Source organism: Beauveria bassiana (assembly GCF_000280675.1).
Source record: "Beauveria bassiana ARSEF 2860 unplaced genomic scaffold BBA_S00010, whole genome shotgun sequence".
In the NCBI taxonomy this organism is placed as follows: domain Eukaryota; kingdom Fungi; phylum Ascomycota; class Sordariomycetes; order Hypocreales; family Cordycipitaceae; genus Beauveria; species Beauveria bassiana.
Genome location: NW_007930845.1, coordinates 234,735 through 256,846, shown reverse-complemented (window position 1 = coordinate 256,846; position 22,112 = coordinate 234,735). Strand labels below are relative to the sequence as shown.

Here is a 22,112-nt window from a genome sequence, read left to right as displayed (position 1 = left end):
CATGACCCAGCTCTTCACCCCTGAGCTGCCACGTATAAGAAGGAGAAGAGAAAGGAGAAGAATAAATAAACAGCCAAAATCCTCGGCTAAACCACCTCGTTGCTCGTCTGGACGCTGTCCGAAGCAAACGCATTTCTGCTCCCGGGTAACTCACACGTGACTAGCTAGCCAAACTCGGGTTGACGCACGAGCCACCTCTGCGCTTTTGGAGAAGCAAGCTGCGACGTGGCATTGGGCGTGCGACCCAGCTAGTCGGGGGGTTGAACCTCCTTTGTGGCCAATCTGTTCTTGATTCCATCCTTTTGCGCGCCGCCAACTCTCTTTTCCAACTCCGCCGACCGTTGACCTCTCGACTTCTAATACGTCCTATTTTTTTCATTCGTTCCTTTTCTTTTTCGAAATATACACACACACGAGTCGCAATGGCTGATCAGGTCGAGAGTCTTATTGACGTCCCCAGGGAGTTTGTCAAGGAGGGTATTCAGTTCATGAACAAGTGCCAGAAGCGTAAGTATAGATCCGAAAACCAACAAACGATCCTGCCCCGACGGGGATGAAGGGGCGGCAAATTGGGTGCGAGGTGGTGCTATGGAAATTGACGGCATCTGTGTTTCCGCGAATTGCCCCGTGTGCAACAGATACTCGTCCGTTTGAAGCTGTTCGCGACACCTGCCCCATCATCCAAAGTCGAGCTCCCAACACCCGCCGCCCCCAACAAGCCCAGTCCTCGGACAGACCTGGTGTCTTTCTTTGATTATTTTACTAATTATCAATCGCAGCCGACCGCAAAGAGTTCATCAAAATCTCTCAGGCCATTGCCATGGGCTTCGTCGCCATGGGCACCGTCGGCTACCTCGTCAAGCTGAGTGCGTCTGATGAGACCCCAGCTATTCCCACACTTCCTTGCCAAGCGCTAACATCCGTTTGTCCAGTCCACATTCCCATCAACAACATTCTCGTCGCCGGCGCTTAAAGCGCCCTGTTCCGTCTGTCAAATCGCCTTTACAGCAATGATGAACCGATAATGTAGATGAGCGAAGCATCAGCCGTCGGCTGAAGCCACACGCCCAAAAGAAAAAAAAAGACGAGTATAATTTTGAAACGAGATAGGCGCGGAAAAAAAAGGACAAAAAATTGCGAGGATGGGGAGTAGACACTCACACCCTCATATAGGGACGCTTGTGTCTCGCAATGGAAGAGAATGGGATATAGAGACCGCGGACGTTTTCTCTCGGGTGTCAGTTTCCGGATATGGTCAAGTTCTGCATCGGAAAAGAGAAGAAACCAGTGAATTATGCGCAAAAACTGGCCTTCCTGTCTTGTTTTATTCGTCATGATGTCACTCCTGTTTAGAAAAGAGGGAGGGCCACGCATGTACTTGCCATACACATACCTCTGCTCGCAATGAGCACACTGTAACAATAAAGCATTTAAAAATCGCTGCCAATGCAATCTGAATCGCTAGCTTGCCGTCGCAGTGGGACGATTGAGTGTCAGCCTGTTACATGAAAGCTTGCCGTAGTTTATGACACCTCGACCGCATGCCTCGTCCAGTTGATATAATGTATTCATATAACTCTCATACAAGTCACGAGTCCTAAATGATCCTCCAAATAACGCCTTTCCAAATTCTCATCAACCGCGGCGTCGCTTGATGTTTACCACAAAAGCAGACAACACGGTAGCATGCCGCTTCTCATTCATGCCTCCACACCCCGCGACTACCGCTCTTTTTCGAGCACCTCCCAGCGCCCTCGATCAACCACTCAAGACGCCATGCTGTAGGGCACAATCGCCTTGTCAATAATCGGCTGTCTCCGCGCGCCCTTCTCCTTCTCCGTGCCCCATTGCGCTTTCCAGGCCGCCTCCTTGGCCAGCGCGCCGTCAAACGCGGCGCGACACGCAGGCGGCAGCAGATCCTTAACGTCGTCGGGTACGGCGGCAAGCCCGTCGTAAGCGGCCAAGAAGGCGGCCGGGTCGCTGGTGCGCTCGCGACAGGTGGCGGCGGCGGCCTGCAGCCCGATGGGGCTGTCCATGAACGTGTCGGCGACGAGAAAGTTGCGCGCTACCTTGTAAGGGACGGCGGGGAAGCGTGGGCCGGCGGCGGCGGCCGTCGCTTCCTCTTCGTCGGGCGATATTTGCTCGATGCGCACGAGAGTGGGCTGCATGTACGCGGGGTACTGCATCACATTGGTGTGAATATCGTAGACGCCTGCATTGTTGAGCCTTCGGATGGCGTTAATGCCGGCGTTGAATGTGCTTCGTGCTGGTCAGTCCTCTTCTTCTCGCTTACCAGAAATTCACTGTTGGGGTGGCTTACCTTGCTTCTCGAGCGTGCTCGAGCATCCAGTTGGTGTCATTGACATTGACACGGCGCTTTCTATATTCTGGCTTGCCCGTAGGGTCCGGCACTGACGGCACATTGGTGTGATACACGGCACTCGCTCCGTGCCAGGCGACGTACTGGTTCTTGTTGTACGCCTCGCCGGGGATGATGCGGTCGTTGGGGTCCGCAAGGTCGCCTTCGACCGCGCCGCTGGCTTTCGCCCCAGCAACATCATAGTCGTCGATGATACGCTTGCCGCCGACAACGATGCGCGCGCCGAACTCACGAAACACGGACCGCGCCGTCACGATACCTATCGATCGGCCCTTGTACGAGTGGGGGATAATATCCCGCTCAATCATATCGCGCTTCTCGTCGTCGTCGACGATGATCTTGTACAGCTTGCGGTGCTTGGTGAAGAAGAGGTAGCTGTCGCGGAAGCCTACACAACGGGCGGGCTCCGTCGACAGCATGTAGAGGCGGTTGCCACGGCCCAGCACCGTAAAGGTGCGGCATCGGTAGTCGCGGTCGCCCTGCAGGTTGCCCAGCTTGTCGACCTTGGTCTCTCCCTCGGGATCCTCGGGAAGCACGCACTCGTCGTTGACAATCTCGGCAATGGTGCCGTCGGCGTCAATCACCTGCTCGGCCTTGGGAGGCGGCGCACCGCCCTTGCGACCGCCACGGCCCCTCCAGCCTCCACGGCCGCGTCGGCGCGGCATGTTGGCCTCCTCTTCGGTAATTGTAATCATGTTGTCCCAGCCCGGGGGTTTATTCTTCGGTGGACGTCCTAGACGTTTTCTTCTGAAGACCGGAGGTGGCGGCGGCGTGGGCTCCTTGTCTGATGGCTCCTCTTTGGTGTCTTCTTCTGGAACGGCTTCTTCGTTATCATCCTCTTCCGGTTCTTCAGGCGGCTCCTCATGATCTTCGTCATTTTCATCGTCTTGGTTGGCAAGTTCTGACATTTCGGTAACGTCTGCGTCGGGCATCGGCTCGTCCTCTACATCTGCGAAGCCTTTGGGGGTGCTCTCTAGAAAACGATATTGGTCAGCAAAACGAATCCGTGGCATGCGCTACCATAACTGCAAAAAATGAATGTTGTAAAGCACGCATCAATCCAAATGGCGCAGAGCATTGCGCATCCTGTTGGAGATGCAATTCTATCGAGTTCGTACCTAGAGCAGCTGCCGCCCGTTTTGCGGCAGCACGGCCAGAGCGGCGACCCGCAGGCATGTTCAACTATTGCGCGGAAATAATCAATCGTGTGGTTGCTCGTGCTAATGCAATAAATATCGTGGCGGCTTGATAGTTGACGTCGCGCAAGGCACAAGGCGTTGGCTTCTCTATGAGCCAGTCGCAGTTCTTTAAAGGCAAGGTAAGTTGGAGACGCGCCGCGCAGTCATTCCCTCCCTTGATTGGGCAGCGGCTATCGGGTGGAGTGCCCATACCACTACACACTGTGGAGTTGCACTGTACCTCTGCTAGGCCCGGACTACAATAACTTACCTTACACAACATCTTTCAGGCAGCCGGGAAAAGAATAGCAATGCATTCGAGTCAAATAGTTATCTTGACCATTTTATACATGTCTCATGAAGTCTAAGTCACTCCTCTATAATTGAGCCCTGATTAATAATGCTACCCGCATAGCTCCTTACAATGTGTCCCAACCACCATTATTGATTTCAGCCTCCAACTTGCGGCTGATTAGGCTTGGAACCCCGTGATTCAACACTGTATTGCGAATCATAGAGTCGTATCGCTTCTGATTCAAGAAAAGCTGTCGTCCATGGCGCAACTGAGGGTCAGTCTCACCGTACTTGTCGATATAAGGTACTGGAGTAAACGATCCAGAGCGTCGAAAGAGATAAATAATGGAACACTTTCGGATGTTGAGGAATACACCGATATTTTGTTGGCACCTAAAGACAGTCAGCTCCTCTTCTAGTCACCAATATCCTTTCACAAATATACCTTCGCATGTGCTGTTGCGCGCCTCCGAGTCTAGTTGATTCTCTGTCAGAGGTATCTGTGCGCTGGCAACAGGTTCCTTGACTGCAGAAAAGAGCTCCGCAAAACATGCAGAGCACAGGATCTGTCAGATCTTTGCCAGTTGTGGGACACCGGTTCCGAGTCGCCTCCTCGATCAAAGTGTCGTACGTCTTAGGTAGGCCGATGAGCTCGAAAATGCCCGGATGGCTCATCATACCTGAACGCGGCACTTCATTGTAGGCTCGGGGCCACATGACTTGATGCTTAACCCATCCGGAAACTAGCGTCTGTGCTGTCTCAGGCCAGCCGCAAGCCCCAGCGTTGGGAGTCATGGCTGCACACATCTCGTCGAAAGTGGGAATGCGCAACGCCTCCGTCAACCGATCGAGCTCATCTGCTTCGGGTGATGGCGAAATGTGACTGTTGAAGTCCACCCCATATTTCACATGGAGGAATACCAAAGACTTGCGCAAAAATGTGAGAGCGTACTTCTTGGCAAAAGTGTACCAGCCCTCGAGAGAGTCGACGCCAGGCTGCTGGAAGCCACGGTGCTCTCCGCCTTCAGTTTCTTGGGAAGTCAGAGCCTGGAATTCGAGTGCGTATTTTGTAATGCTCAGAGCGAACTCTGCAAAATTGTTGATAGCAGGGTCTTGTGTTTGTCTATTGCTTAGATTCCACAGCCACGTGTCCGTGGATATGTTTCGACCCATGTGGAAGACAATCTTGACAAGCTCGGCAAGGTAACAGAGCCTCAAAACATGCAAAATCTCAACCTCATGCACAGGAACAAAGACATACGAGCACTCAACCAGGAAGATGAAAGGGTCCATGCTTAGAAGCGGTGGGTAGACATCCAATGGCCTGCGAGCATGAGGTGTTCCTGTACCAAAGTATCGCGAGATGAATAGTTCGCAGTGCTGACGTTCTGAGTCCTTGATGAAGTCGGTCTCAATCTGCTTTTCTGAGCGTGCCATGACCGCCATAAATGACGTGACTGTCTCGGACAAGACACGGAGGTGGGTAAGAGTTTGCTCTGGAATCTTTTCTAAAAGGGTCATGCCTGGCTGCGCCTCTATTCCTCTCTGTTGGATCTCAACAGAGGAAATGGTATAACCCACAGAGTGAACTAGAGTACCATTCAAGTGGAACTCTTCCATGTCATCTGCCTTGGTGTCGGCCACGTGCCGGGCGTCAAGGTCGTTGAGTCGAAGCGTCTCTCGTAGTCGCCGATACGCAGCCCTCAATTCGCTGAAGATTTGCGAGTTACTCGCAGCCGGAAGTGTGTGGCCAGAGGGAGCAGACGCCTCTCCTGACGGAGTTGATACCTCTGCTGATGAACTGGGAGATGGTTCGGCTTCGCCCCGACCCCATGAGGCGTCCGTGGACTGCTGTGGCTGCCGTATTATTTCCACGAGGCTACCGGGAACACTGGGGGTATATAGGGCAGGAATATTGGAATCATCAAGCTCAGGCGCCTTACTACCGCCCAGACAATAAGCGGACCCCATTTGTTTGGCTAAGAAATCCTCAAACGTGTCCTGAGGCTGGAGATAGCCCGGATAGCACTCCTCTAAGCCCTTCCAGACGATTGGCAAGAATGCGTTACCCAAAGCTTTGCATAAAGGGCAAACAAATTCGTTGCGACGAGTGTCTTCTGGGTGATGGCGCGCAATTTGATGAGTATGCCTGCGGTTTGTCGCCTCATAATATTGTTCGAAGCAGCGAAAGTGCATCATATGTCCACATCCACTGGCCACAGGCCCAGGCCGAGAGAATTTCGCATCGAAACCCTTGCCAATTGTTTGTCGCTCCGCCAAAAATGTTTGACCATCAGAGTTGAGCTTTTCCACCATCTTTCTGTTCTCTCTGGCAATACCAAAGGGGCGAATATCCTCGGCAGAACGATCGAGACTGCATGGAGTCTGAGACGCTTCTCGCACTAGCTCGGGGTCTTGGAAGTCGGTTTGCCGGAGAATGCGGCTGTTGTTGAATAGCGCGAATGTACCGTAGAGCTTGCGGTCATCAGCTTCCTCCTGGCACAGAATGCAGGTACCAGTGGGGTACTTCCAATTGTGCTTACGATCCTCAGCAGGCTGCAGCTCCTCGTCATCCTCTAAATCAGAGCCCCAGTCAACACCCCCCTGGTTTTCCATAAAGCTCTTTTGCTGCTGCTGGAACTGGGCCATGACCTTTGCCTGGCGGCTGAGCGCCGCCTTCTTTCGCCTCTCTCGTTCCTCGTCCGCAGAAACATTGGCAGGTGACGCGGTGTCAAGCCGGTCAACAGCGATACCAAGGTGGATAAGCGATGCCTGAAAGGCACTTTGACGACGCTGCTTCAGACGCTTCAGCACCAACGAGATTTTAGGATGAGAAGATTTAAAAGCCTCTTTGGTGGACAGCATGTGCAGGAGGGAGACAATAGTTCTGGCGCTTTGGGCATCAGGCATGAAGTTTCCTCTTGATGCCCTAGTTAGCGCAATATGCACAAATGAATTCGGCTCGTCTTCCGTCTGAACCTCGTCACTTGATGTATCTTCGTGTATGGCAATCAACATGAGATGCAAGACAACCTGCAAAAATGTTTCAAGTCTCGTAACAGGAACGGACGGCGTAAATCTTTCGGCAACCAACGGGTACAGTAACGAGTAATAAATGATCTGTGCGAACATTCCCGTCCCTGTGAATTGACCCAAGTTTTTGAACAGACCGGAGGGGATTGGGTGATGCTTCGGTTCGTAGACGATTTCTTCTACCGACTTGCCGGTCTTCTTGGCCATCTTCTTGCGATATGCATTTTCGGATTCCTCCCGCTGGTTTTTGTTGTAATGTGCAATGTATGGATCGATCTCTTGTATGAACTCGGGTCGCAACTCGAATGTGCCAACATCGGAGACACCTTCAGGAGGTTTAAAGGTGGCCATTTCATCCAGCACGTTGTGGAAATCTTCTTGCTCTTGATACTTTTCGGGCAGCTTGTTGCAAATCTCATTGAAAGACAGCGGCTTGAAGCACAGCACGTGAGTGATATCCCGACGCATGGCCAATATGCGAGCGTTCGGCTCATCCTCACTAGCAATCAATGATGTGCGATCACTGAGTAGCACAATGAGGAGATGAATCATATCCTCCACAACATCAAGATGCTGATTGTCGTCTTGTGCTTCTGACTTGAGTTCAAACAAGCCTTTTACCCACTTTTCCATGCCGAAGCGATCAATTATTGATGCAAGAACTCGGCTAGGGTTGCAGATTACCATGGCGGTTTGCAAGAGGAAGATATCGCGATGATGCGAAACGTCTCGCTGCAAAACACCCTTGTAGGTACTCGCTTGGTGACGAAGACTGATACCATTTCTAACCCACATGTTGGCTTTGATTTGTGCCAGCCAAGCACATACTCGCAGGGGATAGTCAAAGGCAGCCATCAGATAGTCTTCCGCTGTGTACTCAGCCTTGGGAACTTGTGGTCGTCCCATTAGTCTTGGCTTTGCCTTGAGCTCTTGCAAAGTGAAGCTCATCAATGTCTTGATATCGGACGCGGGTAACGACCGACCGCACTCGATCAGCCAAGATAGAGTGTAATGGAGAGCATGATGAAAGCTTATTTGGTCTTTCTCGACCACAAATTGGACCACTTGGTACGTCGCCGAGTCGAAGTCAAATTCAAAGTCGTTTAGAGTCTTGAACTTCACCTCTTCCTTGATTTCGCCTTGCTTAAATCGCAGACGATCAGCACCAATGGCATTAAGAATGACAGTCTTGGCGGTGAAACGGATGGCACGCTGAAGAGAAGAGATTTCGTCCGGGGGACAGTCTCTGAAAGCTTCAGCAAGATTTCGTGCTTGGAGATTGATCTGACGGGTGACAAGAGAGGCAGTGATCCAAGAATCGGCTTCGTATTCGACGTGCTCTACCACTGCGCGGACGTTGGGACCAATGCATTGATGCAATTTGACCAGATCAAGGAACTGCATCAGATATCTCGGTTCGCTGCGCACTCGCTCTTGAACATGAGGAGACCCAAAGAGATATTTGAGGTCTTGATAAAAGTGGTACATTCGTCGATTCGTCACGGAGCCACTTTCAAAGCCCAGGACCGCATCAGGAGAGATATCCCATGGGTGTCCAACTTGACGCGTCGTCAGAAAAGTATAAAGAATAGCCAGCAAGCTGCTCATGAAATTGCCGCGCTCTACCACCTCGGCAGTAATGGAAGGGGTCGTAAGCATTTGTAGAGAAAGGTTGATGATGGAGTGATCAGGCTCCCTGTCGCCAACCAAGTACAGCTGTGCGAGTATGGTGTAGAGGCTGGCAAATCGGAGCGCCAGCACACGCTTGAACTCGGGCACCGAAACAACAGTGGAGATATACAGGGAGCGAAGGTCATTTCTTGCCTTTTTCCACATCCTGAGATCGAATAAGAGGAGCCAGTCGAGTCTAACTCTCTGGAAGACGTCTTCAGCGGGAGAGACAGTCTCACGCTGGGTGTAGCTGGCAGGTGTCTCGATCCAGTACGGGCCAGGCCGTGGTACAGCCTTTTCTGTTTTACCGGGCGTTTGCGGAATGTTGAGATTCGCCTTGGGGTAGGCAGCCGGAGGTTGAATGGCCTCGGCAGGATCCGAATCTGATGGCGTGCCTTCCCGCACTTGCTCCGCCCCCGTTGCTGCTGTCGATGCCGGCACAGGCGGTGGCGGCGGCGGCGGCGGATACCCGGCCATGGTAGCCTCATCTTCTTCCAGGGCTTGATCCGATTGGCTCCAGTTCATGTTCAAATCGCCAACATCGCCTCTAGGGTCGACCATCATGACATCTTCATCGTCATCATCACCACCTCCCACTACTGAGCCTCCACGTGAGGCATTCTCGTCGTCGTCGGCCTCTTCCATGAAGTCGTCAAACCCAGTATCATCGATAGCATCCTCGTCAGATTCATCGTCCGCGTCAACGCCTACACCTCCTGCTGTAGCCTGGAGGGCAAGAATGAAGTGCGCGTTTACGCCTTGAAGTCGAGCTCTGGACATCATATATTGGTCGTCCTCATCTTCATCGTCAATGAGTCCAAGTGTGTGCGTAGCAGAGCTACCTTGTTTCCATGGCTTCATGACCTCTTCGCAGACTGTATTACGCAGAATGTTGTGGTCTGACCCGACAGAGCAGCCGGAAATATCACCCAGCCACTCTATAAGAGCGCCACACATCTGCTCTCGGAACGTGTCTCGGGCAGATCGGAGTGTAACTGTGATCCGAATAGCTTCTAAGATCCGTGACATTTGCAGCAGCTCGTTGATATCATGGCTGTATTTCAGAAGACTGCGACCCATGGAGTCCGTTTCCCAAGCATCTCGAGAAGCTTGTCGCCTCGTTTTTCTACACGCGCGAGCGACTTGGTCTTCCACTTCTTGCACTGTGTGCTTTTCATCATTCCAGAGAATAAGTGCGTATTCATCGCATTGATCGGCCGTGGAGTTGTAGTAGGAAGATGATAGTCTCGATACCACTTCGTCCTTTTCAATGGACTCCTTCGTTTTCGCTTGACGAAGCTGCTCCGGCGAACAGGATATAACGTCGCATATGTAGTCAAAGGCTCGCCCGATGGTCATTCGAATGCTAGATGTGATATCATCTGGTAGGCTCGCAGCCTCTCTTCCCTTGCCTTTGTGTGTTCCTGAGTGTATATCGGAGTGTATGGTACAGAATAAAGGCGTCCTCCAAGCTTCATCATCGCCACAATCGCAGCATCCACTATTGCCGACTGAAATTGATATACGAACCATATGCCCGGTATGATCGGTTGAGTCAAAGCATCTGCTACAAAGACAGCAGGTCTCATCTGTCCCGCAGGTCCTGCACATGTATGAAGCTTCGCCGGCCTTGAAGATATGGCCACAGCGTTTGCCTCGCGCTGCCTCGCTGTACTCGGCACCTTCCAGGGCGCCCTGAGCATCACTGAGTCTCAGAGAGACTGGAGGTTTTCCATCCGGAAACAGCAGACGCATATAGTCATCCTTGCCACCAGTCAGAAACAGGAACAAGCTGCGAAGCAGCTCCTGCTTGGCCTCGTCTGTGAAACGGTAGTGGAATCGAGACGGTAGGTCCGCGAGCAGCTGACAGAGCTGCTGCTCCTGAGTAGACATTGACTGATCCATACTCAAGCTGTCATTGTGTACTCGAGTTGTTAGCCGCGTGAGGGTGTCCTATGTCGTCGAAGATAACGGCTTTCTTTCGATGGCGAATGTCGCTGCGGCGGGGGCGATTTCAATGTCGGAGAATATGCAGAGCTTCGGCCGAGATGGGCACACGTGAATCTTGCCGCAGCTCCAAAGGCAATCGGTAGCAATAAAAAGAGATAACAGCAAAGTGAGCCTCGGCGTTGTATTGTGACAGACTTTGTCTTGTTAGATGGAAGTGGAAGACAAATGGAAGTGTTTCGTGTGCTATCGACACCTAATAATTCAGTGGATGCCCCTCGCTGTGTAGGTACCTAGGTAGGTGGCGCCAAACGTCAGCGCTGAGGTAGGAGCGGAACCACTCAGCTACCTACCTACCTACCCAGTTACCTACCATACAGTATCAAACTTCCCTGTGCATTTCGGACAGAACACATGCATAATGATTGGTTTCCGAAATTGATACCTCCGGAGAAAAAGTCGAGCAGAGTGCTTTTTACGGCAGCGCGTGCTGCTCCTCGCCGATCCGGTTCAACCACCTACATTCGCAAGCTCGTGTGATGCGTCCATGCTGGGACAAAATTACTAGAATTTTCCATTTCTATTTCTCTGAGTCTTTTATACAAGTTTACAGCGCTTAATCTCCACCCAGACCGAGTAATGGTGCTTTACTCGTCATCCTCGGCTTCCTCGACGTACTTGTGGCGGATGTCCTTCCATTGCCGCTGATACTGCATTAGCGAAGGCTCATCTTCCGACATCGGTACGTTATTGACTTACGCCACGGTTGTTGTTGTCCCAAACCTTGTTCATGGCCTGGTTGAAACCGCTGTGTTGCGCGTTAGCAATCTGTCGGACGGGGCTCCTCGGCACAACGGGCGTACATCTCGAAAGCAAAGCCAGCGCTGAAGACGGCGGCCAGCATGGTGAAGTTGTTGCGGAAGATGGTGCTATAGTCGCAGCAGGTTAGCCACCGCGTCGCTTCAGGGTCAATTCGGTCTCGGGTCATTCGTCGACTTGCCTGTAGATCTATAGCGTTGCGGCATTAGCACAGTTGGCGGCGTGCGGCGAGCAAAATCAGCCGGGAAACGGAGATTGTACATACCATGTCGACGACTGTGTGCAATTGAGCACTCTTGGAATTATCTCGGTCTGCAGAGGGGCCGTGTGGCGGGCTGTTGGCGAGGCAAAAGGCTGATGTGCTAGAATGCTGGCAGAGTTGCTGTCAGGGAAATCCAGGAAAGTCTTCGACGGCAGTCATTAGCCGAGCGCTGATTGGCTGAGACACTGACAGAGCCGTGACCTTGGCCCCACTTGTAATCCGATGGCTCCCGTGAGTCTCGCACAACAATGTAGATGCTATTCGTACCGGATGAGAGCGTGGTACATTGACAATTCCGCGGTCGTCATAAAATAACCGCAGAGGACTCACGAATTATCCATAACGTCATGTAGTTGCCCATGTGCCAGCCTGGGCCAGCTCACGCCTCATCTCTGTGTGACCGCATCAACTCACCATGTCTACATAAACGATTGCTAAATCTGTCTCTCACAACATAGCTACCTTGCCATTTACACACAATCGGGCTTGATTGGAACGCTGCGAAGAGGGTGGGCAAAGAGAGTCCGGTAACCCGCAGTTATGCGTGATTGACTGAAAGCAAGCAGGTCAGAAAGCACTTGTGCCAATGATTGATCTCGGCGTTAGATGAAATAATCCGGGTATCTAAGCGCTTTGATGAATCAAGTGTACTTTTATGTACTTGCTGTACTTGAGATTTCTCCCTCGTTCCTCTTCATTTATTTTTGATTTGAATCACTGTTAGAGAGTGGTGTGCTACTGTGGGTCACGAACACCCCACGCATATAAAAAGCCGGCGCGGGCTTGATGCTAGGTGGTACCTATTTGAGTGGCATTTTGATCGCAAAGTCTACTCATAAATATCTATCTACACTTTTTGCTATTTTCCTCCTGCCGCAAACTGCAAAACAACACATAGAAAGAATTGCAGTACTGTACACTCTACACTATAAATATTATCGGCAACAAGAACCTCTAAGCCGCATCGGCAGGGGCATTTGGCGGGGCTCAGAAGCAGCGCGACCATGCTACCGACGTCGACGAATTCCGGCATCGTGACCGACGAGGCGAGCGGCGAGCGCCACATCCCAGAGTCTCTTCGCTCTGACGGAACTACTCGCAAAGCAATCAAGATTCGACCCGGCTATCGACCCGCGGAAGACATTGAACTATACAAAGCCCGCAATGTTGTCGCACATCGCGAGCGCATGCGCATGGGTGTACCCGGGGCAGAGGCAGAGGCATCCAAAGACGACGCGCCCCGGGCTTCGGGCGCCTCCAACACCGCTCAGGACCGCGATAGATCTACATCCGGTTCCTGGAGACGTGTAGAGAATAGCACGCCAGCCACGATCACGCCCACCACATCAGTCGCTGGCAATAAGAACGCAAAGCGACGGGAGGCGCGCAAGAAGGCCAAGTCTACTGATTTGGCTGACGCAACACCTCTGAAGGAAACCGATGCTTCGCAAAATTTGAAGCCGCCTAAGGCTGAAAAACTCGACCCCGAAGTCGAGCGCGAAAAGAAAGTCCGCAATCTGAAGAAGAAGCTAAAACAGGCCAAGGACCTGAAGGCTAAGAAAGACGAGGGTCAGGGTCTACTGCCAGAGCAAATTGCCAAGGTGATAAAGATAAACGAGCTGACACGGGAATTGAACGCTTTGGGATTCAACGACGAAGCTGACACAAAGAAGCCTGCTGCGCCGGGGTCTGATAAGGCTTCTGCCTAGAGTGAGAAGTTGAGCCAGATTGGCTAATGCATTACTGGGAAGATATGGAGTTTGGCCGCGTTTGGGTGGTTTTTGAACATGCATATGTATGGATACCGATCAGGCGTTTTGAGTCTTGTTTTTCCCTTTGGATACATCGTCTTTATACGGATAGGTGCACGATGGAAGCTAGAGTGGAGTGTGACTTGGCTCACAGCAGCACCAATATATCTGAGAATAGAGAATCAGATCCCGTGGATAGAGTCGATGTTACTTAAATATCGATACACAATATTTGAAATTTATGCTAAATCTGATTTTGTCCTTGAGTGGGATTTGCATTTCTTTCGAGCTGCATTTTAGGGTGCTTGGGTGCTGGTTAGCCGTCCAGCCGTCCCAATATGGTTAGAGCCGACTTTCTGCCGCCTAGACCAATGGGGGCAAATGCGCAACCCAAGGCTCCAGCCGGTGAGGTAAGCTCGCGGCAAAGAACGTACCTTGAACATTCACACCACGCAGCTCGAATCCGTCTTACCAAGCACCGATATCGCGACGAGACGCTCGAGGACTGCGACATCCAGGAATTGAATACCAACACGAGCATAGAGTGACGCAGCAGTTCGTGACAGAGCAACCATGACGCCGGAAGAGGAGCGCCAGGCAGCCCTGAACTCGTACCGGGCCAAGCTCATCGAGTCCCGCGAGTGGGAAGCCAAGCTCAAGAATCTACGCCTTGAGATCAAGGGACTACAGAAGGATTTTGACCGCACAGAGGAGAACATCAAGGCGCTGCAGAGCGTTGGGCAAATCATCGGCGAGGTGCTGAAGCAGCTCGATGAGGAAAGATGTAAGCATCTGACGCTGTCCACCGCGACTATCGGCGCCTGTGATGGTGCACTATGGCGCATCAAACTGACCGAATACTAACGCGAATGTGTCGAATAGTCATCGTCAAGGCCTCGTCCGGCCCTCGCTACGTGGTTGGCTGCCGATCAAAGGTCGACAAGGCCAAGATGAAGCAGGGCACCCGTGTAGCGCTCGACATGACGACACTCACAATCATGCGCATGCTGCCTCGCGAGGTCGACCCGCTCGTATACAATATGTCTTTGGAAGACCCTGGCCAGGTCAGCTTTGCTGGTATCGGTGGTCTGAACGACCAGATTCGCGAGCTAAGAGAGGTCATCGAGTTGCCGCTGAAGAACCCGGAGCTTTTCCTGCGCGTCGGCATCAAGCCACCCAAGGGTGTCTTGCTTTACGGCCCCCCCGGAACCGGAAAGACGTTGCTGGCGCGAGCGGTCGCGTGCAGCCTGGAGACCAATTTCTTGAAGGGTATGTTGACTGCTGGAGACCATGGAACATTGTGCTAAATTGTGTCAGTGGTCTCGTCTGCTATTGTCGACAAGTATATCGGCGAGTCGGCGCGACTGATTCGTGAAATGTTTGGGTATGCTAAGGAGCACGAGCCCTGCATTATCTTCATGGACGAAATCGATGCCATCGGCGGTCGACGATTCTCCGAGGGTACCAGTGCGGACCGAGAAATTCAAAGAACGCTGATGGAACTACTCAATCAGCTGGACGGTTTTGATTACCTTGGCAAGACCAAGATTATCATGGCCACCAACAGACCAGACACGCTGGACCCTGCGCTACTACGTGCTGGCCGTCTGGACCGCAAGCTTGAGATTCCTTTGCCCAACGAGGTTGGCCGTTTGGAGATTTTGAAGATTCACGCGGCTGGTGTGGTTCTTGATGGCGACATTGACTTCGAGAGCGTGGTCAAGATGAGCGACGGCCTGAACGGTGCCGATTTGAGAAACGTGGTTACAGAGGCGTGAGTACCGACTATGCGGTTCACGAGAATCGAATTATCGCTAACTCGGATGTCTAGTGGTCTCTTTGCGATCAAGGATTACCGCGAGTCGATTAATCAGGACGACTTCAACAAGGCGGTGCGCAAGATGGCTGAGGCCAAGAAGCTGGAAGGCAAGCTAGACTACCAGAAGCTGTAGATGGTGGCAGATGGGAGCAGGATCACAGAAGCAAGAGCAGGAGAGAAAGACGGTGATGTAGAACTGTACATTAGCTACTCGGGGCTAGGGTAGGAATGGACCCTAAGAAGGGATTCTTGCACTTTTGGCTACTGTTAAGCTGAAGGCCGGTTGTAGTTTGCTTCCTCATGCATTGTGCGGAAGATGTGCAGTCGAGCCGCGATTGCATTGCGGCCCCAGCCATGAGGCGGAGCGAGCGCCACAGGCGCCAGACCGGGGCGGCACATGCAGAAGTAAGATAGTTGGGCGAAATATGCGGAGGCTATGATAAAAAAAGATACTATTTTCGAAATCGAGTAGTAGAACCAGGGGGGCATCAAATTCGAGATTGAAGCGGGCCAGTCAAAGGCCAACCGCGAGGCTTGCGAGGTCCGGCGGGGAGATGTAAGCGCAGAGGGCAGACTGAGAAGTGTAGTTGATGGGCCGAGGCGAATCTGGTAAGAACGAGGTCATTGCCAGAATAGCCTAGCAGCCAATAGTTATTTCATTCGTCAATGTAAAGATGGGTCGCTGCTTTACATTGACTGGGAGGCCATGAGAGAAAGAAAGAAAGAGATCTGGCACATGGAAACGCTACGTCATGGCGGCTGTCAAAGGAGGGAAATGCAGGCAAGTTGTGGGCAAAAGAAGCTCGTAACCGCTGATCCGAGCGATTGGCTCGCATGAAAGACACGGGTATGCCAGTCGAGGATACGTGAAGCGATGTTACGCAGGTGAAAGGGTATGGCACTGTCGTTGTTCCCAGATTCGGGTCACAGCTGCAGGAGAATTAAGGTGCTTATTTTTTGCGATGACTTGTTATTTCTATTATTAGGAGGTTAGGTAGCGAGGCTGTGCTTTCCGTGTGAGAGGGGGGGCAACAGTGGCGATCTTTTTGGCTCGTGCTGTGTTTGGCTTTTATTGCCAGAGATTGTCGAGTTGTGTCAGCAAGACTAAAATACAATGGAGATGGTATCTTGGTTAAAAAAAAAAGATAGAGGAAAAAAGGCATCCACATTGTCGGGAGACGGTTGGGACCGGCCTGGAGCAACACGAGGTCCATGACGACAAAAGGTGGTCCTCTGTTTTGTGCGAGTGTACTCCGTACACTTGACACTGTTGTCCGTTTGTCCGTACAGCGCAAGTCGACGCGCGCGGGCCGGCCTGTGTGCGCCTTTCTTTCTCGTGTTGGCCCTGGCAGTGACGACATCATCACCTGGGGGACCCTTATTCTGCCATAATGTCGTCTTGGCATATGTACAGGGGGGCGTGCATCTCAAGTTACCTACGCCTACCTAGCTCACCCTAGTTAGGTCCCCAAATATTTTGTTACTCGAAGGCGTTTTTGAGCGTTGCCAGGCCAAAGGTGTTCTTTGGTGCGCAGCAGGTCGACCGATTCAGCGGGTTGAACGCTGTACTTTAAACTTGGGGCTACGATGGCGCGTTTCAGAGTGGGTGGGCAGTTTGGCGCCGCTGGCAGAACAACCGCTTGTGGATGCAAATTGCTTGGTTTGACAAGAGTGGTTTCTCAACGAAGGCATGGCCAAAGACATGGATACAAATTCGCTGCAGATTTTCTGCAGATTTTCTGCAGATTTTCTGTAGACACTTGCGGTGTGCAGTCAACTGAGACGACCTGGCCAAGCTGGCCTAGACCACCACCACCTGCACGTATCCTGTCTTGGGTGGCTGGCCTCTGTGGCGATGAGTTAACTACTGGTAACACCTGCACGATGGAATACGGCAATAAACCACAAGGCCCTTGCCCGTCAGACTGAGATCTGCAGGTGTGTACGACACGGGCAGGGTGTTGCAGCACCGCGCATATCTCGCCTTTTTGAACAGCGGTAAAGGGGGTTTTCCTCTATCAGTCGCTATCCATGATTCCTAGGTCATGTATCTCTTTGTTAAGCTAGAAGAATACTGTGGGCGAGCCCACGTGTAGTGTAAATAGTAAGTGTGACCGAGAAGAGGTGGCATGGCAACCGCCCTTTCTGTATCTGTATCCGTACCGGGGGCCGCTGTAACAATGCCCTGACTACCTTACCTAGGTACTCCGTACTTTACCTCCTGACTACCAGGTACACCTACCTACCAACCTAGAGATTGGCTCGTTGGCTGCCACCGCCCGGAGCCTTTTGAGCATTGTAGACTGGTCAGCCTCTATAACCGGCCAGATGAGATAGAAACCTTGAATAAGAAAACAAAACTTGCTCCAACCCCTTTGCCCTTAACTGTTAGTTCTGTACCTGGCCTGGCCTGGCGGCACCTTTTCAGTACCCCACATGCGCTGAGCCCCAAGGCTTGGACCCACCACCGCCAGCTGCCCCGGTGTGCCCGGCAAGCCAAAAAAAGGCCAAACCCCCATTTGCCAACCAAAGCCAGCAGCTTTTATCGGCGCCAGCCAGGGCCTTGCTGCCCCTCCGGCGACGTAAATAAATCCTATCCAAGGTACGCATACTTAGAGCTGCCACTCCCCTCTTTCCCTCACAGACTCTTCTTCAAACAACTCCCAATTCTCTACCTCCAAGCCCACCGCCTCTAAACGACATCATACATCTTCGCTCTTTTCCCCCAACTCTCGTGGAAAAGCAACAACTCTCTCTCCCCCCCCCCTCTTCTTCCACCACCGCTCCTGTATCACCTGCCAGCGACTTCTACCACCCCGCACCTAATAACGACCGTACCCAGCGGCACCATCCACTGTTCGGCTTGTCACAATAGGCATTCGTTCCTGTTCATAACCCCGGCATCATGTGGTGAGTACCGACATCAACACGACTGCGACATGGCACCGACTTGAGCCCAGCCAGCCGTGGCGGAAACGCCTACACACCCTCTCGCACCTCTGTCGCACTCTCTTGCTAACCCCAAACTCTCAGTGGCATTTTCGGCTACATCAATTACCTGGTCGAGAAGGACCGCAAGTTCATTCTTGACACCCTTCTCAATGGTGAGCTGCTACTCCTCCTTTACCTCCCCACCGCCAGATCCAGCTAGCTAACTAGACCTGCACCAGGCCTATCTCGCCTCGAATACCGAGGATACGACTCTGCCGGTCTGGCTATCGATGGCGACAAGAAGAAGGATGTGCTTGCTTTCAAAGAAGTTGGCAAGGTTGCCAAGCTGAGAAAACTCATCGAGGAACAGAACCCCGACTCCAGCAAGATTTTCGACTCACATGCCGGTATCGCCCACACTCGCTGGGCTACCCATGGTCCCCCCTCCACTGTCAATTGCCATCCTCACCGGTAAGCCCAGCCCCCATACTCACCCGAAAAGCGCATCTCTAATCCCAAATAATAGCTCTGACCCCACTTGGGAGTTTGCCATTGTTCATAACGGTATTATTACCAATTACAAGGAACTCAAGACCCTGCTTGAGAGCAAGGGCTTCCGATTCGAGACTGAGACCGATACTGAGTGCATTGCCAAGCTCACCAAGTACATTTACGACCAGGACCCCAAGATTGGCTTCACCGATCTTGCCAAGGCCGTCATTCAGGAGCTTGAGGGTGCTTACGGTTTGCTAATCAAGTCTGTCCACTACCCTCATGAGGTCATTGCCGCCCGCAAGGGTTCACCTCTTGTCATCGGTGTCAAGACTCAGCGCCGCATGAAGGTCGACTTTGTCGACGTCGAATACGCCGATGACCAGACAGCCCTGCCCGCCGATGCTGCCTCTCAGAACGTTGCCCTCAAGAAGAACGCTTCTACCCTGCTTAGCCCCGGCGACAACCTCCTCGGTGCCGCTGACAAGTCTCTGCTGCACCGCTCCCAGTCGCGTGCCTTCATGACCGATGATGGCATGCCCATGCCCGCAGAATTTTTCCTCTCCTCCGACCCTTCCGCCATTGTAGAGCACACCAAGAAAGTCCTCTACCTCGAGGATGACGACATTGCCCACATCCACGAGGGCTCTCTCAACATTCACCGTCTCAAAAAGGCCGATGGCAGCGCCAACACCCGCAGCATCCAGACTCTGGAGCTCGAGCTGCAGGAGATTATGAAGGGCAAGTTTGACCACTTCATGCAAAAGGAGATTTTCGAGCAGCCCGAGTCCGTCGTCAACACCATGCGTGGCCGACTCGACATTGCCAACCAAACTGTTACTCTTGGTGGTCTTCGCGCTTACATCAACACCATCCGTCGTTGCCGCAGAATCATATTCATTGCCTGCGGTACCAGCTATCACTCGTGCATGGCTGTTCGTGGTATCTTTGAGGAGCTCACAGAGATCCCCATTGCGGTCGAGCTGGCGTCTGATTTCCTCGATCGCCAGGCCCCCGTTTTCCGTGACGATACCTGCGTCTTTGTCTCGCAGTCTGGTGAGACTGCTGACTCTCTCATGGCTCTCCGCTACTGCCTGGAGCGCGGTGCCCTGACCGTCGGTATTGTCAACGTTGTCGGTTCCTCCATTTCCATGCTCACCCACTGCGGTGTCCACGTCAACGCTGGCCCCGAGATTGGTGTCGCCTCTACCAAGGCCTACACATCCCAATTTATTGCCATGGTCATGTTTGCTCTATCGCTGAGCGAGGACCGTGCCTCCAAAAAGGTCCGTCGCGAGGAGATTATGGACGGCCTATCCAAAATCTCCGGCCACATCAAGGAGATTCTCAATCTTGACAAGCCTATCAAGGACCTGTGCCAGAAGGTTTTTAAGAACCAGAAGTCTCTACTACTGCTCGGCCGTGGTAGCCAGTTCTCTACTGCTCTCGAGGGTGCCCTCAAGATCAAGGAAATTTCCTACCTTCACTGCGAGGCTGTCATGTCTGGCGAGCTCAAGCACGGTGTTCTCGCCCTTGTTGACGAGAATCTTCCCATCATCATGATCATGACTCGTGATGAAATCTTTACCAAGTCCCTCAACGCCTACCAGCAGGTCATTGCTCGCGGTGGCAAGCCTATTGTCATTTGCAACCCTAGCGATGAGGAGTTCAAGTCAAGCGACGCTCTCAAGATTGAGGTCCCCAAGACCGTCGACTGCTTGCAAGGTCTTCTCAACGTTGTTCCTCTGCAGCTGATTGCCTACTGGCTGGCCGTTCTCGAGGGTCTCAACGTTGATTTCCCAAGAAACCTTGCTAAATCGGTTACGGTCGAGTAAGAGTACTACTGGACTTCTTCACCGTGGTATCACTGCAGTACATGTTGCATGCCGTGATTGGCGTTCTTTGTTTGTTTTGCTTTGAGTGTTGATTTTGAGCCTTGACCTGGATGGCATGAGACTCTTGCGGAGTTGGCATGATGCAAAAATTGGACTACCTAGTGATTATATTGTCTTTTTTTTCACGATGTATGCGGTGGATAGTCGATATGGCGTCTCTTATCTGTATGGCCACTGGTGGCTTAATAAGCGGGGACTAGCTAGTATAATGATTCATTTAGCGATGTAATATTCGGGCGTTCAGAAGTGCCGTGACTCTTTGTTCATTCATACAACGTCTATTGTAGTATGGCATAACATTGCATGATCGCCGAGTTTTACATGAAGTGTCAAGCATAAGAGTAACACGTCTATTGGTACATATTCATTGTTGCGTGTGGCTCTGACTATGTTGAACAACAACTGCCCACGGCACCCCTGAGTTTCTCGGCTCCCCCTTGCTTTCTGCGTATCGGTAGCTAGACTGTTTGGGTTCCGTAGCCACGGATTCTCTCGGCAAAGGCCCAGCTCTGGTTCTCGAGTTTGTTGTTGTACGATACATCGACGCCGTCCTTTGTCACGACGGCGATGGAATACGTGTCCAAGCTGCGGGCGTCGCGGTAAAACAGCACCTTCATGCACTCCTGGACGAGCGCAATGGCCTCGTCCTTTTCGAGTGTGGCGGCGGCTTCGTCATCGGGAACGCGGCGCCGCATAATGGGCTGGGCGAGCATGGCGCCGTAGCCGGTGGCGAGGGAGGGGCTGGAGTAGGTGGTGCCGAGGAGGTCGGCGGCGGCGAGGAATGGCCGGCGATCGTCGTCGAGGCCGGCGACGAGGAGGTGGTTCCAGAGCGGGTCAAACTTGGAGCGGCGGTTGTAAAGCAGCTTGGCGAGGTAGCGGTGGAGGTTGGCGGCGTTGAGGCGCGGCGCGTCCGTGGCGGAGGAGGAGTAGGCCTCGTCGATCGCAAGGTCGGTGAGGTGGCGGTCGAGGTACTGCATGTCTGAGATGTCTCCAGAGAAGCCGACGACCGAGGTGTCTTGGAACGTCTTCAGGCGCTTGACGTCGGTGAAGCGCGCGAGGGAGCCATACGAAGCTGGGAGGGGGCTGTTAGCTGGGTGGCCGCTTTGGGTGTGTGTGTGTATGTGAAGTGCAGGTGAGAGACGGCATACCCAGATTATCGGCGGCAACGATGACGCCGTCCTTGAATTTGACGCCAATCACGGATGTGCCCGTGACAATGGGCTGCTGGGTGTGCGTCCGGGGCGCATTCTCCTGGACGTATGAGTGATCATAGGCGCCGTAGACATCGTCTCTAGGCTGTCATTATGTTAGCCAGAGAAGCTCCTGGAGGCGGTCCATTGTCGGTAGAAAGGCAGTCGGGGATTGACGTACACGGCCCCATGCTTGCGGACGGTGATCCATTCTGAAATATGTTGGGCTTGGGTAAGGATAGCTCGGTCGGAGCTTTAGTGGGAACAACGGGTGGCAGTAGTTGTTTCGCTCGAGTTACGATGAAGAGTTGCAATTCGGCGTTGGAAGCTTGGGCGAATGGGTGATGCAAACCGTTGGCGATGGTGGAATTGCGAAGCGGAAGTGGTGAGAGCGAATGCTGCGTCAAACAGCTATGGACGTTCGCGCGTCCCACTGCAGCCTGCTTCGCT

At 52.6% G+C, this 22,112-nt stretch overlaps 8 protein-coding genes across 8 annotated transcripts; 4 read left to right on the top strand and 4 right to left on the bottom strand.

Moving 5' to 3' along the window:
- Positions 1-422: 422 nt before the first annotated feature.
- Positions 423-973, top strand: BBA_04434 (protein translocation complex subunit SSS1; the record flags this gene model as incomplete). The annotated part of the gene is made up of 3 exons (XM_008599531.1): positions 423-507; positions 780-866; positions 933-973. The coding sequence occupies 3 exons, from the start codon at positions 423-425 to the stop codon at positions 971-973; spliced, it is 213 nt and encodes a 70-aa protein (XP_008597753.1).
- Positions 974-1,766: 793 nt separating this feature from the next.
- Positions 1,767-3,556, bottom strand: BBA_04433 (chromatin structure-remodeling complex protein RSC7; the record flags this gene model as incomplete). Its single annotated transcript, XM_008599530.1, has 3 exons — positions 1,767-2,259; positions 2,321-3,353; positions 3,499-3,556. The coding sequence occupies 3 exons, from the start codon at positions 3,554-3,556 to the stop codon at positions 1,767-1,769; spliced, it is 1,584 nt and encodes a 527-aa protein (XP_008597752.1).
- Positions 3,557-3,977: 421 nt separating this feature from the next.
- On the bottom strand, positions 3,978-10,461 carry BBA_04432 (E3 ubiquitin-protein ligase ubr1; the record flags this gene model as incomplete). The annotated part of the gene is made up of 2 exons (XM_008599529.1): positions 3,978-4,245; positions 4,298-10,461. 2 exons carry the CDS (start codon positions 10,459-10,461, stop codon positions 3,978-3,980), a joined length of 6,432 nt encoding a protein of 2,143 aa, XP_008597751.1.
- Positions 10,462-11,150: 689 nt separating this feature from the next.
- BBA_04431 (ubiquinol-cytochrome C reductase) lies at positions 11,151-11,925 on the bottom strand (the record flags this gene model as incomplete). The annotated part of the gene is made up of 5 exons (XM_008599528.1): positions 11,151-11,207; positions 11,263-11,311; positions 11,367-11,503; positions 11,588-11,684; positions 11,915-11,925. The coding sequence occupies 5 exons, from the start codon at positions 11,923-11,925 to the stop codon at positions 11,151-11,153; spliced, it is 351 nt and encodes a 116-aa protein (XP_008597750.1).
- Positions 11,926-12,588: 663 nt separating this feature from the next.
- Positions 12,589-13,293, top strand: BBA_04430 (RNA binding protein Pym, putative; the record flags this gene model as incomplete). The annotated part of the gene is made up of 1 exon (XM_008599527.1): positions 12,589-13,293. One exon carries the CDS (start codon positions 12,589-12,591, stop codon positions 13,291-13,293), a length of 705 nt encoding a protein of 234 aa, XP_008597749.1.
- Positions 13,294-13,908: 615 nt separating this feature from the next.
- On the top strand, positions 13,909-15,287 carry BBA_04429 (26S proteasome regulatory complex, ATPase RPT4; the record flags this gene model as incomplete). The annotated part of the gene is made up of 4 exons (XM_008599526.1): positions 13,909-14,119; positions 14,218-14,604; positions 14,653-15,109; positions 15,167-15,287. The coding sequence occupies 4 exons, from the start codon at positions 13,909-13,911 to the stop codon at positions 15,285-15,287; spliced, it is 1,176 nt and encodes a 391-aa protein (XP_008597748.1).
- Positions 15,288-18,059: 2,772 nt separating this feature from the next.
- BBA_04428 (glutamine:fructose-6-phosphate amidotransferase) lies at positions 18,060-20,412 on the top strand (the record flags this gene model as incomplete). Its single annotated transcript, XM_008599525.1, has 4 exons — positions 18,060-18,064; positions 18,188-18,258; positions 18,325-18,556; positions 18,612-20,412. 4 exons carry the CDS (start codon positions 18,060-18,062, stop codon positions 20,410-20,412), a joined length of 2,109 nt encoding a protein of 702 aa, XP_008597747.1.
- Positions 20,413-20,930: 518 nt separating this feature from the next.
- Positions 20,931-21,873, bottom strand: BBA_04427 (20S proteasome subunit; the record flags this gene model as incomplete). The annotated part of the gene is made up of 3 exons (XM_008599524.1): positions 20,931-21,544; positions 21,621-21,768; positions 21,844-21,873. 3 exons carry the CDS (start codon positions 21,871-21,873, stop codon positions 20,931-20,933), a joined length of 792 nt encoding a protein of 263 aa, XP_008597746.1.
- Positions 21,874-22,112: the final 239 nt, after the last annotated feature.